Here is an 18471-nt window from a genome sequence, read left to right as displayed (position 1 = left end):
AATGTTAAGCAAGCATGAGAATCTCTGACAAAGAAGGTTTTAGAGGACAGTGCTACCATTTTTTTCTGGCTGTTTCATTCCCACTAGTACAAGCTTCGTGCTTTGTAGCAAATTTCCTTGCAGCCACAGGAGCTTTCATTGTCATTTTTCATCTTCAGCAGCAATGCCAGTTTACTTCCCTCACCAGTCCTTAGTTAACATACATTCTGTGCCAGAAGTGCAGCATTTGCCATAGAGAAAGCTGAGAGTTGACCTCCAAAGATAAAAAAAATATAATTCACCTGCTGTAATGCTACAGAATGTACTGAATATCTCGAGGAGCAGAGAAATGTGCCCAAGGCTACAGTGAGTCAGTCACTGAGAAATCTGGAATTGGAATTTAGGAGCTCTTTGCTCTCATTCTACTGTAATTATTATTTATTTTACCATAGCAAAGAAAAGGTCTCTTCAGGACCTGGCCCATTTGTACCACATTCTGTACAAACAAAGAATGAGGAACATTCTACTCAAAAGACTTGAGATCTGCCAGTAAGAATTATTTTCAGGCACAAGGTCTAACATACCAACATTCGAGAGGAAAATAAATCATTTCACAATTACTTGTAATTAAATATCACTTTATTAAAATGACTGGGAAACATTCTTGCCTTCCACTTCAGATATTTATTTTACAATTCTTAATTATACTTACCGCTGAGGTTCTCCAAGGCGAAATTTAATAGATCCATGAATCCTGAGAGCTGGATAAGACTGAAGTTCATTTCTTTAGCCCACCAAAATCCTGCAGTATAATAATCTAGTAAAATAGCTTCTTTCAAAGATGTCTTTAGTTGTGTAAGATTCAGAAATTCTTCCATCTTCCTAAAAAAAATTGCAGAGTAAAATAATGAAATTAAAAAATAAATTACAGATTCCAAAGTCTTACTTAGCCTGCAAACAATTATATCTATAATGTTACCTATAACATTAGTTGCTACATTATTCACACGTGCATATGTACATAATTTCTTGAATTTAGCTACCTCAATTCCTAGATAACATTCATAATCAGAGGACATATCAAAAAGTAAACAATTACCTGCAGGTTTCCACAGACATTACTGAAGTGTTAAGACATGACTAACAGAACAAAAATGAGAGCATTACAAAACCAAAGAGAAATATGTTGAAAATTCCAGAGGAAAAAAAAAGAATGTTTCATCAGGAATTGGTTTGTGGGCTGAAATGACACAACTAGTCTCCACTACCCACTATCACACTTTCACTCTGAATTACATAGTTTTACAGTAGTAATAAGATCTTTTTGTTTCCATTTCAAGATTATTTTTCATGGGACCTCTGACAAAAAATTACATTTGAAAATGAATGTAAATAATACAATATGTAATTACTGAAAGTAGCTAAACTGTTTAGAATTTTAAATTGCACTTCCGTAATGGTGAAAACGTTTAAAAAGAGCCTTATCCTGTTTTACTGGCACAGGATGAAAATTTTTCCACTTACTTTAACTTGCAAAATTTATGAAAAAATACACGCCCCTGTAGGAGGCAATACTGTTGCTGACACATTTATGTCTGCTCTGTCCAAACACAGAATTCGTTACGTCTTTTATAATAACTCTGTTCTTTTTTCCACATGGAGAGAGGGGACTGGGGCTAGGACTTGGTTCCAATTCTGCCAGTATAACTTCGGCCATGTCTCAGATAGTTAAGTTTTACATTAAAGCAATCCTTGGCTTCTTAACTACAGCTGAGGACACAGGTGCCAGTGACCACAGTTTCTAGTCCTCTGTAAAAAAGCAAGGTCTTCCCAAGCCCTGCTGCCTCCTCATTCCTTCCAAAGAAGAACATTAATCCCAGACCTACTGATAGCAGCCATTAGATTTTCAGGGGTTTCACCAACACAGTACAGGTACACTGTCAAAAGAGATGAGTTTCTTTCTCTAACTAAAGCCTCAATAGCTAATAGAGTAAAGAATATAATCCAATCAGTTTTGTTTAAAACATGTATTCCTTTGTTCTTCATGACAAATTTGTATGGCTGCACACATGCAAGTCGGTTAAAAACACTTAACTGTGTCCTGAAATAGAAGTGGAACATGGCCAGCTGAACTTTCCAAGGTTTGAAACAGTCCATATCCTCTCTCTCTGAAGCTCCTGCCAACTCTGTGTTTTCATAATCAGAGCTTCTCAGGGATTTAGATTTTCTCTGATTCCGCTTACAATGCGAGTGCTCATCTTTTCAATATTCTGTGAGGCATGTCACTGACAACAGTATCTGTACATGATTGTGAAATGATGGGGCAGTTAGATCTCCTAGTTACCCTCCCTGCTTTTTCTTTCTACACAGGGCCCAAGTCTTATGAAGATGGACAGCAGTACAAAACTCCCTGATAGATGGGAATCCTGGACATCAAAACTCTCATACTGAATCAGATCTATTCTGATTTTCTAACCTTAGCTGTGGCCCTCAAGCCGCTCTTGTAAATAGACTCAATGCACTGTGGTAAACAAAATTTTAATGCTTCTGCTAAACTGCTTAGTGTGCATAAAATATCCTGTATGTATGCGCCTTCTAGTCAGATGCAGTATATACTACACATTCCCCTTGGACAGTGAGTATATATAAACACATGTGATCAGCTGAGACTAAAAGAACATAGGCTCTTTCAGTGCTTTTCTTTTTAATCATAATGAGAAAGTTGCACAAAGAATTGTGTCGTTAAGCACATTTTATTCTCCATGAGTTGAACACGTCAGTCTCCTCTAAATATAAAGAGGCCTACTGTGCAAGAGAAAACAGAAAAGGAAAGAATTTCTGTATTATTATTTGATGGTAGCAAATTTTCTTTCCAGTTTTCTTAAAAAAAAATTGCAGAAAGACCTTTGTTCCCTAGAATAGTGACAAATAGGAAGAACAGAGTATGTTTCAGGAATATTTTAATCTCTACTAAATGGTTACCTATTCAGAGGAACAAAGCTGGATTTTATATACCCCTCCACCTCTTCCTTCCCAAACTAGACCAGCAGCCCAGCCCTTTAACTTTCAATTCCCTAAGAACCTGCTAGCAGATACAAGCGCTCCTAAATAATTCTTGCACTTCTGAAAAATACAAATCTGAAGTCTCAGGCTGAACTCCTGGCCTCCTAAATTTAGCTGCTATTAAACACTAATAACAAGGGAGACTGTTGGTACAGGAAAGGCAAAGACAGCCTGACATCAGAAGTCTTTGGCTGCCTCCTATTTCCCCAGTGCACCATAATGGCAACCTACTAATGCCTTCTTAAGCTTTCCACCCCTTGCTGAACTTTTAAGACCATTTTGATTTTCTGGTAACTCATGTTACAGTACAGAATCTTGAATGTTTTAGCAGAAAAAAGTTACCCAGTAAGACTTACCAAAAAAAAAAAAAAGCTCAGAATCGGCCTGTTCTTACTTACATCTTAGTATTTTCTCGACAGTGTATTTAAAGCAATTGTGAATTCAGAAATCATAACAAAGTGAAATGCAAGAGGAAAAAAAGGAGTCTAAGCAAAATTAAGAGATATAGGAAAACAGTAAACCAGACTGGATCCGAGATCAAAGTATTTCTTCCATCTTTTGTGAATAGTATTAAATATCACTGATTTAACTGAACACTTAAACACCAATGACATAACCACCACAAAAGAAATCTAACAAATAGTCTGCAATTTTTAGTTCACTATTATATGGGTTCCAGCATTGTTGTCATTGCTACTTACTTTTCAACTCCTTCCAGATTTTCTTCTGACAAGGCAGTAATTTGGGAAAGAGAAAGAAATGTCTTATTAGCAATCTTCTCTCCACCTATGCCATCCTGATCTTGGTCTTCAGCCTCATCTCCGCCTTCAGCCTGCGTGCACGTACATAGGAATGTAACTTGAAAAATGTTTATTTTATTATGTCAGCAACCTATCTAAATAACATTTTTACATTGAGGAGGTATGCAAGGGATTCTTTCAACAAAAGCCAAAAAAATGTAAGACAACTGTAATTATATGGCAGTAACACAATACCTTAACACCTTCTCACTAGAGAAAAGCTGGGCAGATTCATGGAACATAGTATTTTTATCATAAATTCATAGGGGAACACATTGACATATTATCTGTTGCACAAGATTAAATTAACTTGCAACTAAAAACAACACAGATTTAAAGGTGCAAAAGAATCCATGAATCTAAATTTGACCAACATGATACTGCATTGCACAATAATTAAATTTTAAAATTAGCTTTCTCCTAAACTTATTATGAGAATACACACATATTACTATGTTATTTTCTCTCCACCATGTACTTGATTGCATTTTCAAATTTACTGCCTGCACTCTCTCCTTCCCCTGGCCAAACAAAAGTCCAAGACGTTAGTTGCAACAGAATGATACACAAGGATCTGACACTACTCTTCCTAGGAAGGACACACATGTTTTAGGGGACAACAAACTGAGTATGAACTAACAATGCAATGGTCAGGAAAAAAAAAAGAATATTTGATGATATTTTATTTTGTGTTGTCATTGACAAAAAAGAAATTTCAGTAAGAAATCTATGAAATGCAAAAAAAACCAGTAGAAAAACATCCCCTAAAACTGTTTCACAACAGAATATGTAGATGGCAAAGTGAGGCGTGAGATGAGGCAGCCCCTTCAGAGAGGTGCAAGGCAGAGGAACAAGGGAAAATGGTCACGGGATGGCAAAAGGGATCCACAGTGGAGCATCATAAGGAAAAATATTTCACTATGAAAATATTTAAGCATCAGAAGTGATAACCCAGAAAGGCAGAGGAATCTCCATCCTTGCACGTTTTCAAGCCCAAACTGGACAAAGCCCTGCTGGGCACTGGGTGCTGGCCCAGCTCTGATCAAGCAGCTGAACAAGTCCCAAAATGCCTTCCTGCAGGGAGTCTGCCTGGCCTGACCGCACAAACTCCCGTCACAATCTGCTTGTAGTGGGTACACTTGTACATCTGCAGGATTTGGCGTTTAGAGAAGTGCAGCAAGGCAAAGCTTGCAGAATACTGCTTCCAGCTCACACTGGGAGAAAGGAGCAGAATTCCTGACACACACTGATTCCTGAGCCTGACCAGCACAGCTCTGAGCTGATACCAGCTCACTCCAGCGCCGGACAAGGAGAGCCCCCAAATAAAGCTACACTACTCCCCCTGCTGCTGCTGAGCTACAAGAGGTACTGAAATCTGGGACTAGCTGAAGAACCACAGTCAGGAGGGACAAAACAAGACTGAGAGCAACAAAGAACATCCATTCAGTGGACAGACTATTCTTCCCCTCTTTAATTAAGTACTGGAGTACTTTCACATACATTATTGTTCCCAGCTGTAAACAAGTCAGTCTCAAATACAATGTCACATCAGAACAGGAATGGAATAAACGAAGGCTCCCTTCACATAGTTAAAGCATGATGTTAGTTCGCTTTTATTAGCAGTAATTTACACAGCATTAAAAAAATACTCCTCCACTCAGTAATGCTGCTATAATTGAAGCTGCAGGGAAAAAAACAATAGCACTACATCTAATATTATACAATTATTGAAAGACATGTTCCAATAAGGAGAAAAAATATGAATGCTTTCCTGAAGTGGTGTTAGAAACCTGTTGAACACGATATTCTTTAGAAGCTTGGGAGCTGAATTACATGAATAACTGATATTGATGTTTTGGAAACTGAATTAATGCTCCTCCCTCACTTCCTCTTAGGATGTTCAATACATAGAATACTTTGGTATTTATAGGGACCACCACTATATAAATTACATATTACTGGGCATAATTGTTAGTAAGGCAAAATGCTAATATTTTACAAGTGGCAGTTTAGACTGAGGAGACAGGCAGCTGCTGTAACTCTGTATTGCAGATACGGCTCTGTAACCTGCACATTAAACCACAACAGTTCACTGGGCAAGGTGAATGCTTCCCAAGAGCCATTTCATCACCTGGAGCCTGAAAGAACATTCCCAGCAGCAACATTCCCACCAATGTATTACTGGTTTTGTTAATGCTTATGATAAGGATGGGGTCGGGGCACCAGTGTCCACTATAACAAGCACAGGTATCAGATAAGAAGAAATATTGTTACAAATGACAGATAAGCAACTATGGGAGAGAAAACACATGATTTAATTTTTTCTTTTTAACTCAGCAATGTTACTGCAATTTAAGAAAGTATCAAAGGTCCATAAATCATTTAAAATATCCTGTGTTTATGGACAGTTTCTGTTTGGGCTGAACCTATACACACGCCTGACTAAAAGTTTACAATTATTTTGATTGATTACTTTTGTCTCTTGATTGTTGTCTTTAACCACTACTGAAAATACTGGGAGATTATTTTTATATGCGTTCACTGGAGTCAAAGAATTTACTGTTCATTTTAGGGTTAACTGCAGCGAATGACTGAGGTAATCCAAGGTGAGTTAATTCCAGTAATGCTGTCTTCATGTGTCAGGAAAAAAACTCCTGAAACCAATCCTAACAATGCTCATTGCCAGCAGCAGACAGCCTATTTAGGCTGCTACTAGAGAATTATTTGTTACTGTTTCATTTTTCTTCGAAGGATTTTGAGCTGTTCTGAATGCATAATATGTTTCTGGCTGTTCAATACCTTACTCCAAGTGCTGTGGGCATCCCCTGTTAACAGCATCAAATCGAAATACCAAACCAGACATTCTAAAACAAAAGAGTAAGATATTCCTAAATCTCTCAGCCAATGTTCACAAGCCACCATGAAGCAGGAAACAGTAGGAGCAGAGTGATAAAGTTAAACAGCAAATTACAAAAAACCTCTGTTTCCAGACATGGGGAAGAACTCTCAAAACCCCAAACCTGTACTGAGCTAGGTAAAATAGCTAGCCCTGGCTAGGAAAAACACCCCACTACCTGCAGTTTTGGTGAGGGCCTTTCCAGAGTGGCCAAACCTCGAAACACAGCGTTGGAAATGAGCATTAGCATTCCTGAAGAAAAATAAGCTTGTCCTTTGGGATGAGCCCTCTGCAGTGGTTGAAGATAGTATCTGCATTTGTTTCATTATACACCACCACGCTTTGCAACATCATGGCTTCCAAAAATACTCACACAAAGGAACAGCATACCAAATCTCGACAACTGTAGCAAATATTCAAAGCATAATGAACCCAAGATCCTGCTCTCCTCACTCTACCAGGGAAATCAGACTGGACTCAACTGCCCAGCAGCTCGTGTAAAGCAAGCTCAGCTACTCTGCCTGAGCTTACAGCAGTGCAGATGTACCCTGGAAGAGTGTTCTGTATCAGTTACAACTTTAATCAAAGTGGGCATGAAAAATACCCAACCAAACTACACCAGCAATACAGGCTGTTATTTGTATTATTACACACATTTTGCTATCAAGCTGTCAAATGCTTCAGTAGCAGCAGAAGATCCAGAAGATTTCTACATAAAGAGTTAAGGCAGAAACAGAAACACATTCACTGCTCTTGTTTGTTTTTAAAAGGCCCCACTTCTCTGCTCCCATAATGGGAAGTTAAGATCAATAGTTGCTATTTTTAGTCATAAACATTTCTTTTGTCATCAAACAAATGAGGAAATAAAACCAGCAGCACTAGTTTCAACTACCTTCAGAAGGGAAATATGCAGATGTGTCAAATGCAAAAGACAGAACTTACAGGCAAAGAAAACTTTTAAGGACCATTATAAACATGATCGTGTCCTTTTAATAACAAAATATCAAAAATTTCACAGTCCAAGTATCAAGATTTATGGCTGACAAAATGTATGATGACAATAAATTTTACTGATGTTTTCACAGCTGCAGACCACTTACGAGAAAAAATGTGGTTAAAAATAAAGCAGCAGCAAGACTCACTAAGATCAGTATTCAGATTTTCTAACAGACCTTCTGCTGAAAGTCATTACAAGTTGGAACAATTATAGAAATATTCAACTGACATCAAAAGGAATTGTCTCAAAATGTAAGAAATTATATAAAAAATCTGCCAGAATTCAGTGTTTCCTACACCTTACATATGGACCATGCTAAGCTACCTTCAGCCAAAACTAGAGACTATAGAATGTGATTCAGAAAAACACACAATTCCACAGGGTTTCCAATAAAAATAAATCATAAAGGAATAGACAGAAATATTACAAAGGTAAGCTAGTGTGTGTAGAACAAACTTCAATACATAAGGGACAGAAAACACGAGGAAAAAAAAAATGTTCCCTGAACTCCTCTAAAGATTCTTTTTATAAAGCCATGAAGTAAAAACTACAAAAATTTCAGTGGTACATTTCAAACAGATGTACAATATATTTTTGACAGCCTGTCGTTTCCCATCGAGCACACCCTGTATCCTTTCACTGTGATCTGACTGCATTACCCCAGTGTTACGTTGCTCCAACTGCCACAATATTTACGGAGAGCCCTAACGGAGCACGCGGTGAAAGATGCATATATTTTTCATAAAGCATTTAGAATACTTGATCACACATTTCACGTGGAAGAGGGTTTGTTTATTTAAGGAAACCTAAATGGTAAGCTTTTGTACTGACAAAGACACAACCACGACACTGGCTGAAGGCACTTAATCACTACCACAAGAGTCACAGCAACTTCTCCGCCAGTGGAGACAACAAAGCAGTTCAACCAGAAGGAAATTATCTCGTAGTAGCTGCAACTACAAAGACAGGCTTGAGGGAGAAATTCTGAGTTGATGCAACACCTCATACATTCTTGGGAGGAATAAATTTTATTCTTATATCCCTTAACATGCAGCATGAGATGAGTTGCCCGTCAGAAACCACACCTCTGTCAACCAAGTCAGGAAAAAATCAGCGAGGAGGCCAAAGACAAGCAAATAAAGCAAATATTAATGCAAACACTGTGGATTTGTAAAATCCTCCAGAGCACTTCAGCTACCTAAAGCAATGAAAGGTGAGAAATACAACTGTGATATTGCTGGAAGGAATGTGTAAGTTTGCTTCCACTCCCCCAGTGCTCTTTGAAAGGAAACCACAAGCCTTTCCCTCAACAATCAAAAATTAGGAGACTGTTATCGCCACAAAAAAAGCTAACTATGGTGGTTTGAGCCAGGATGGATGCCAGGAGCCGACCATGGCCTCTCTGTCAGCCCCCTCCTCAGCAGAACAGGGGAGAGGAAACATAACAAAAGGCTTGTGGGGAAAGATGAGGACAGGGAAAGGTCACTGACCAATTACTGTCATGAGCAAAAGAGTCTCAGCAAGGGCAGAAAAATAATTCATTACCAATAAAATCAGAGTAGGATAATGCAAAATAAAAACTACATTTCAAAACACCTTTCCCCTCCCTTCCCAGGCTCAACTTCACTCCCAATTTTCTCTACCTCTGCCTCCTCCCAAGAGCACAGGGAAATGAGGTAGAGTCCTTGCAGTCATTTCATCACATGTTGTGTCTGACCCTGCTGCCTCCTCATGGGGAGACTCCTTACACTCTAACCCTGCTCCAGCATTGGATCTCTCCCACGAAGGAGTCTTCCATGAACTGCTCCAACATGGGTGTCTCCTCCACCGTGACCTCCATGGGCCCCAGGGGCACAGCTGCATCAGCTTGGGCTACAGAGGAATCTGCTCTGGCACCTGGAGCACCTCCTGCCTCTCCTCTGCTGGCCCTGGTGTTTGCAGGACTGTTGCTCTCCTATATCCTCACTCCGCTCTTCCATCTGCTGGTGTATGGTTTCCTTCTTCCTCCCCCTAAATCTGTTATCCCAGTGATGCTACCTCTGTCTCTGGTGAGGTCAGCCTTGCCCGGCAGTGGGTCTGTCCTGGAGATGGCTGGCATTGGCTCTAGTGGACATGGGAAAAGCTTCCAGCAGCTTCTCACAGAAACCACTCCTCAGCTACCAAAGCCTTGCCACACAAACCCAACACACCCAGAGATAACCATGCATTTCCAAAGGAGAGTCCATAACCGAGTGAAACCTGGCGGGGTGGCGGGAGGTCAGAGGGGGACGAGGCACTCACCAGCAGCAGCTCGGGTGAGGGACAGGCCCGGCTGGGCTGGGCCAGCCCAGGCTCCGCAGTCTCTGCTGGAGGAACTGCCTCACTGGGGCAGGCAGCGCCTCTCCACTGAACAGCCTGGGGGGACGACAGTGACAAAGGTGTATTTTTACATATACATATATATACACACAGTATTTTTAACACCGCACCCTCTTCTACACAGGATCACAGAATGGTTAGGGTTGGCAGGGACCTCTGGAGGTAATACAGTCAATCCCCCAAGCGAGACAGGGTCACTCAGACCAGGTGGCAAAGGAACGTGTCCAGGTGGGCTTGGAATGTCTTCAAACGCCTCGAGAGAGAGAGGGAGGCTCAACAACCTCCTTGGGCAGCCCAGCGCAGTGCCCTGCAGTGAGAAATTCTTCCTTACACTGAGGTGGAAATTCCTCTGTTGTGGTTTATGGCCATTGCTCGTCGTCCTAACACCGGGCACTACTGAAAAGAGACTGGCACCATCCTCCTGACCTCTGAGACATTTAAATACATTGATGAGACCCCCCCTCAACCTCCTCCAGACTAAACAAGCCCAGATGCTGCAGCCTCTCGTCACAAGCGAGATGCTCCAGACCCCTCACCATCCTTGTGGCCACTGGCAGCAACTCAGCACGGACAATTTAACACAAAACACCCCATTCCCAGCAGGGGCACGCCTCTCCCCTCCCGGCGGTACCTGCCCGTTCTTCGCCATGGCCGCCCGCCCCCGCTCCCCTCACAGCGCCGCCCCGAGCCCCGCCCCGCTCCCATCAAAACCCCGCCCCTCTCCCCTCACAGCCCCGCCCCCCTCCCCTCAGAGCCCCACCCATTTCCCCAAACCCCGCCCCTCTCCCCTCACAGCCCCGCCCCCCTCACATCAGAGCCCCACCCATTCCCCAAACCCCGCCCCTCTCCCCTCAGAGCCCCGCCCCTCTCCCCTCAGAGCGGCGCTCCCCTCAGAGCTCCTAGCCAGCGCCTGCTCCTTTTTCTTTAATAAACTTGGAACAGTAGTGAACTAAAACTACGGTGAAATATTTTCTCTGTCAGCTCTGTATTGCATGCAGCAGCATTAATTTAGAGTAATAGCAATTGCCTGCAAGATCAAATAAAATGCAAGCATTTGGTAGGTGAACAGTAATGAGAACAAAGAAAGAGCTAACTTACTTTACGAAGTTTATGGATGTGCTGAGGAAGCTGGTATGACCAAACAACTTCTTTGAAGTGCCCCACGTAAAGCAAGGGCCTCCCGGGATTTTCTGCAGCTGTTTCAGGCTCTGCCGCTGCTTTGGACCAGTTTGCCACCTTCAGAAGGTTGTCATCCTCAGTTTCTTAAAATGTGCAAACCACAAAGTACAGTACCTGTGTCCTGGCTGGGGCACAAGAGACAGGGACATGCCCATTACCCACTAAGACTGAGATATATAGTGTGAGATTCAACACGTCTGTAGCTCCTGTTCGTGCTCAAACACCCTGACCCTCACTGACACAGGTAGACCAACCGTGCTTCCAAAAGGAGTCAGAAATCTTTGAGGTTCAGAGAACTAGATCCTGCAGTGTTTTGTAGAATTATTCATAGTATTTTAAAGAAATAGAGCCCACACTGTGAATTTTAAAGAAATAGAGCCCACACTGTGAATTCCTACAATTTGTGCTGTGCTCTGTGGCTGATAGCTGTACAGCTGTGTTACTGCCCCTTTTACAGTGTATATAAATCTAACCAAATAAGAACATTATTCAGAGCTGCAAGCACCGCGCGTAGTAAGGTGTTAAAACTGGGGAATTAAGTGTGATATTTGGATACAATGTAACATTGCGTACATTCATTATTGTTATCTACTTGATAACAAGTAGATTCTAGACTTCACCGCGCATTCCTCTGGAAGAGAAAATGCCCATTGACTTCCATGAACATTTTCAATGTAAAAGACTTGGGGGCTTAAGGCCTTTAGAAAGATCTAATTCTGTTTCTCTTGCTCCATATAAAAGGACTGAGTTCTCGCTTACACAAAACCTGAACTGAGCAGGTGATTGAAGCTGAGCACTGATTGAAGCTCAAACCACATTTCCAGTAGTGAGCTCCTAAACTTCCTACTTTTCAATTTAGATTTTCAGATAGTTGTGTTAGAAGGCTTAGAAATAATAATAAAAAGAAAGGATCCAAGAATCTCGTCAAGCCATGCCGTATAATTTCATGTGGATCCTTCATGTTTACAAAAACCACATTCATGTGTATGTGAATATTTAAGGTGGCTTTTTGATTTCCTTCAAATGCAAAATTTCTAAGTGCAACACAGAAGTGCTGAACTTAAAACGCTGACATAGTCCTTTCTTACTACAGGTAACCATGGCAGATTTGCTATGATTTCTAATGGTTAGAGGAGAACAGCAGAGCTCTTTCTCCACTGGTGCAGCTGTGCTAGATGTAAAGGTTTCCTGAAAGTGTCTGTTATTTAATATTCAAAACATGTAATTTAAACAGAACACATTTGAGAATCTTGCTTCACACAGTAAGTGCTCTTTCTTCTATTTGTCTGAGAAGCAACCAGAGTTCAGGTTTGGGAGCTGTTTTGCAAAGACTGGTATCACTCAGCGAATGAGGATCTTGGAAAGAACACTTTCTTTATCTTCTGTCTTTGATTAAAGCTCTTTTGCTCATGGTGCCTGGGCCACCTCTAGCCTGTATAAGATAACCACCACACAGCCCACTAACTCAGCCCTGGCAGGGCCTGGGCAAAGAGCTGGTTGTTCCCCTTTATTTTCTTCAAGTTCTCAGATTTTCATTTTGCTAATTATGCACTGAAGCATCACCAATATAGCAATTCCACACTGCTTCCTGCACAATGAACTAACTACATGGCTGTCTTTGTAGAAATGCTTCCCTCTTCATCAGGATACTCCATCTTTTGGGCAGGCAGCAGGTTCACCTGCATCACACAACTCCGTGTCAAAAGGGGAATAAAGGTCACAGCTGCGAGCAAGGCTTTGATAGTGCAGGCCACCTGCAATTGGAACACAACCAGCAGCTGCAAGTGCTCCAAAATATTCCACTGAGTCTTCCAAAGTTTTAATAACCAAGGTGATTCCATCTGATTTTGTTACTCATTGCAGAGAACCTGGCATTTCAGGAGTAAATGTAACCTATTAATTTAAGAAAAGGAATGAATTTACAGAAGTTGCCTTTTACAAAGCAAAGGTTTTGTAACACAAAATAGGCCCACAGAAGCATCCTCCTATTGACAGAGACCCTATAAAAACGTTCAATCGCAAACACGTTTCCATTCACTTTTAGTTAAGCATCACCAAGCCCAGTAATGAGACACAGGCAAATTCAGGATGAAAAGCAGACGGGAATCCCTTGCAGAGCCTTGCTTGTTACATCAGCATCAGATGGACATACAGCTCCCCTAGCTGCCAGCCCTCATGACAACAAATTGCTTATACTTGTGCCCTGTGGTACAAGAATTGAGTAAAAAACATGGGCATATGTGGAGAACTTGCACACAGTATTTGGGTTCGACCCCCCTAGTAACAAATGGGTAATTTGTGAAAGCAACAGGACATTAGTGCTACGTGACTCTTACTAAAGAGCCTTGCATTACTGTACATGAGTGCATTATCATAGTAATTAATCATCCCCTCCTGGCTCCTTCATAACATTCTTCGCAGATACTCTATCCAGGGAACAGCATTCCCTCTAGGTAATGTTCTTCTGTTTTACATATATAGATACACACCTTCAGAAAAAAAAATTCCGGGCATGGTTATATACTAGGGAAAGAAAAACATAAATCCCAGGTTGTCAGGGAAACTTGTTTTTAAAACAAAAAGATAATTCTGCCATTTCTCAGGCAGTATCCAATTAAAATGAGATACAGGTATGAGAGGATAACTGCTCTGGTGTATCAGCAGCAGGATAGACAGTTATTTAGGGAGAGATGCTGGTTCTTTTTTGCTCACTGTTTGTCAACACAGTCTAGCTCAGTATCTCTCCCTGCCTGTTTAATTAATAGGTAGGCAAAATTTCCATGTGATTTGGCAGTGATTTTGAGAGACTTGAAATGTCGGCCCAGCAATAAGAAAGTACAAGTTAAATGTAGCAAATCATAACTTTTCAATTATTCAAAACAATATGCATACAGAGAAATGAAAGTAGTAAAACGTGTATTCTATCAATGATTCCATTATCTTCTTGCCATAAAGAGAAGTGGCTCAATGGAGGACAAAAGCAAATTTTAGATTGATTCTCTTCTTGATCATAACCAGAAGACTGCTATATCTATTGCCAAGAAATTGAATTGAGGTTCATAGAAATCCTAAAAATTAGATAGAAAAGACTTAAAAGAACATGTAACCCATCTCCAGGGGACCTGTACTTTTTCTTGCCATCAAGAACTTCAAGCAGAAATAGGAATTTATTTAATCCAGTAGTTCAAGACAGCTCCTTACTATGTATTAAATTGTAGGAATAATGTAAATGTGTGTATAATATTGCAGTACACCATCAGTATGAACTAAGAAAGCTTAGGTTTTTCTTCCCTCTAAGTACCTTTGAGTACAAAACCCTAAACTACAAGACCTGATGCATAAGATATAAATATAAATAATTTAGAGCACAGCTGTTTCAAAACACCTATTCTCAAGATTACTGATTGATTAAACAAAACCCAATATATCAATAGAACTCAAGGACTTCTCATAGTTATTTTTCAAACCAGAACAATTCACTCAGAGGTCCCAAATTCAAGACAAGAGACAAAAAGAAGAGCACTGACCATAGAGTGACTCAAAGCCCCTTAAGTCTTACACAGCCATGAGTCCACTGGTGACAATGGAAAAGTAATTTAACATAAGGATAGTGTAGGGTTTTGGGTTCGTTGAGGGAATTGTTTCATTGACAGAGAGCCACATTCTTCGGGAGGACATGCTGTGCAGTACAGAATTTGCCATTTAATGTAGTGATGAAAATCACCAGAAAGAATCATTTAACAAGTTATAATTGCAAATAGGAATAAAATCTGTAAAATACAGGAGTACATATATTCATATTCTATATAAAATGTTATATATTAAACATATACTTTAGTATTCATTCTATATAATACATATGTATGTATTCTCTCTTCAGACTGCCACTTGAGCTCAGATTCCCACCTACTCTGTATCTGTTCTAAGGATATAAACTACTGTTAATCTTGGCAAGTTTACATGAACTAGAGTATATTTTACTCCACAAAAAAGATAAGACATTAATCTTCTGGGCAAACTCTCTTGAAATTTCATTTTGATAGACAAAACTTGACTTTTCAGTTTGAACTACTGTTTCATTCTGTTGGCAGACCAAAGAAGATAGAAAGACACAACTGTGTGAAGTATTACATCTTAGAAACACAGCAATGTACACACACACACAAAAAAAAAAAATCATCAAAATCACTGATTCCATTGTCTTTGCCCTTTTGCTCCCAAATGGGAACATAAATTCTTTCAGAGATTTCATATTTTACTCCTTTCATGCCTTTGTTGCGAAGCTCTATTGATTTTTTTTCCACCTTCTCCATGCGATGTTAACCAGCTTTTAGAATAACAAATAACAATTTAGGGCAGCAAGTGAAAAATACATCCAGCTGAAATTACAGGGGGATTTTCAATAGAGAGACTATAGTTACTCAAGACAAAAGTTGTCTTGTATACTAAAGCTGACTGTATTTTTTGTTTATTTGTGAATTGCTTGCTTGTTGGACTACACAAACAGCTTCCAAGGTGTCTCAATACTTCTTTAGTTATTCAATAAGGGCTGGCAAGCCTGAATTACTGGGACATAATAACATCATGTTTAAGTGATGTCTTGGAACAGGATCCCAACTACAGCAGCAACACCTGGAGAGTCAGTATGGCAAATGTATCTCCATTTTATAGAGAGAGGTCTATCCAAGAGAGTGAAATGTGACACTCTGCAGTCTAGCAATACATCATCCTAAGTGTTCCTGCCACCAGATCCAAGTAATACACTGGGTTAGGTGTCACGTGTCTTCTCCTTATGTATTTGGAATCACAGAGTACAAATCCCAAAGAGTGGATGAGCATACCCAGGAAGAACCTGTCCATGTAGTCTCCTTAAATATGTAAGCATAAAGGTTATTCTGTGATCACTAGGCAATAGGGTTAAAATTATGATGAAGCTGTTTGTTATTGCCCTTCCCCTTTTCTTCCCTGACTCATTTGAGGTTATGGACTCATCTTGGCAAAGTACATTAAAATAAAAGGGTATATAACTCAGTAGTCAGTCCTGGGAGCACTTTCCTTCCTGGATTCTGAATTTGAAATATCTGCTGTGCAAGCATATGTTTATAGAGAGCTGAAAGGAGGAGTTAATGTCCATATTCAGTCCAAAAAGATTATGTAGTTGCATGTAAAAAATGAATTTGCAGAGCTCTAGAGAGCTTAAGTATATTACTTCTTGTAAAAATAAAATTCATTGAGCAGAGGACCCAAGGCCAGCACATATATTTGTGCTAAGAATATAATTTTAACTGCACACAAGCTCTGCATGTGATGTCATGTGGAACCTTATGGCTTTCTTCTAGAACAGGGGTCAAATACTTCCATAAGGTATTTATTAATGTAATTTATTGATTTAGCTGAGGCAGAATTAGCCTGTTGTAGAGTGGAAGTCTGATTAGTCTAACCCATTCTTGAGCTCCTCAGTATCTTGGAACTCAAAATTCAAAGGAAGAGAAAGCTAGATCACAGCTCACATATACTCTGCTGACCCTTGTGATTTGGGATATGGAGAATAGGGGTATATTTTGATCCGCAGGGAGCAGAGTTACCCACATACTTATCCTAGGAAATTTAGGAGAATGAAAAAAACTCAGTACACTGTTTGACAGTGTTCCTTGAACTGGAGCTTATGCTTTTCTCATTTACTTGAAATTTGAAAGAAGATGATAGAAGTTAATGGAGTTTCATTATGGTAAAGCAATATAAAAGGAATCATCCTCCTTGTTTTAACATCTGTGAATATGGTCTTCCTCTTCCTCACAAACAAAACATATGAGATTCTGCTCGGTTTTAATGCTGTTTGGCATCTGTGCCTATACTGCCACAGGGACATTCAGAACCATTTACATTAAGAGCAAATATTTTTACTGTAAAGAAGGAAACATATCCTTATTGATATTCAGCAAGTGGTGCGTTGTTGCAACCAAGATATAATTTACTCACTTGTCTGACTGAATTACATTACTCCATGCATTTTGTAGTTTCATCTGTGAAAAATTGAACTTTAGTTCTACAGCTGTCATTTCCCATAATTCTTTTAAAACAATCTGTGGCAAAAAGATAAAAAATAGCTCCAATAGAAACTGCTTCTGGGGATGGCATTTGAAAGGACATTATTTAGAGTTAATGAATTAGACTAAGAAGTTTGTCATATTCTTTACATGAGCTGTGAGTCAGACTTTGTGTACAAGTATTTTGAACATTTGTGTACTTTGTAAAGGCCATGACTCCCTTTGTTCCCTGGGAACCCTGCAGTGAAAACATTTGTCTTCAGAAGCACACGGCTTTGTCAGGCTGCCTGGGTAATATTTCTAGTTGTTCTCCTCAACCTTTCCATGTGCTCAGAACCAGCGATGCACCCACCCACTGCCATCCCTTGTCAGGGCTCCTCTATCTCAGCACTGCAGCCACCTGAGCAGGGCAGTGGTTCAGCAATTCGCAGGCAAAGGCACAGGAGTTCAGCCAGTGCAAGGATGGGAGGACTGAGCCATTACTTATTTATAAAATTAGCAATTAGAACTCAACTGCAGTAAAAATGGAAAGTCCCCAAAATGGAGGATCGGGATGCTCTTTCAACTCTGATTTCTGCCTCTTTACTTCCTCTGATGTAAATTTTGAAACTCCCTTTGATGAAAAGATCAAGCTCCAAAAGCAGACTAAGCTTCTAAATATGATTATAGGCTTTCCTACACAAAACTGACTCAAAGTTTTATTTCCTGGGTTTATCGCACACAATGTAATTTTTCTTCTATCTCTCGCTTTTACCTCTTTTTCTTCTACCTCTTGCACATGGATCATACATTCCTTCTTGGTAACTACCTTTTGCATGTTACCCAAGCCAGACATTACTCTTGATAAATGACTATTTAAATTTTCACTGCCTCTGCTGCATTTCAAAGTATAAACTGTAACTGGATGTTTTATACACATACCAGAGAAATATTTTTTTCACAGCCGCAGTGAAAAGTTTTGTCGAAAATACAGAGAAATTAAATGCAATCCAGAGAAAGCATTTTTTAAGTTGAACTCAACCATCTAAATTTTTGGTGCCAAATAAGAATTAAAATCAGAGGCTGCAAGTAGGGGATTATAATGGAAACAATTTTTCCAGTGCTACCTACACCTTTTGCTGCTATGCATAAATCCTGTTATCACTCATGTAA

General features: G+C 39.9%; 1 protein-coding gene across 1 annotated transcript in view; it reads right to left on the bottom strand.

Moving 5' to 3' along the window:
• The window catches only part of CABCOCO1 (ciliary associated calcium binding coiled-coil 1), a 189804-nt gene that overhangs the window by 40392 nt on the left and 130941 nt on the right, over window positions 1–18471 (bottom strand). The window contains exons 3-4 of the mRNA XM_066190643.1: window positions 3744–3874; window positions 692–861 (exon numbers count right to left, since the gene is read on the bottom strand). Coding sequence (XP_066046740.1) covers window positions 692–861; window positions 3744–3874 — 301 coding nt within the window. The remainder of the gene's footprint in view (window positions 1–691; window positions 862–3743; window positions 3875–18471) is intronic.

Source organism: Chamaea fasciata, unplaced genomic scaffold, assembly GCF_029207755.1.
Source record: "Chamaea fasciata isolate MVZ Bird 193981 ecotype frontalis unplaced genomic scaffold, bChaFas1.0.hap1 SCAF_9, whole genome shotgun sequence".
Classification (NCBI taxonomy): Eukaryota; Metazoa; Chordata; class Aves; order Passeriformes; family Sylviidae; genus Chamaea; species Chamaea fasciata.
The sequence above is the reverse complement of the archived record's forward strand: the minus strand, read 5'-3'. Positions and strand labels throughout refer to the sequence as shown.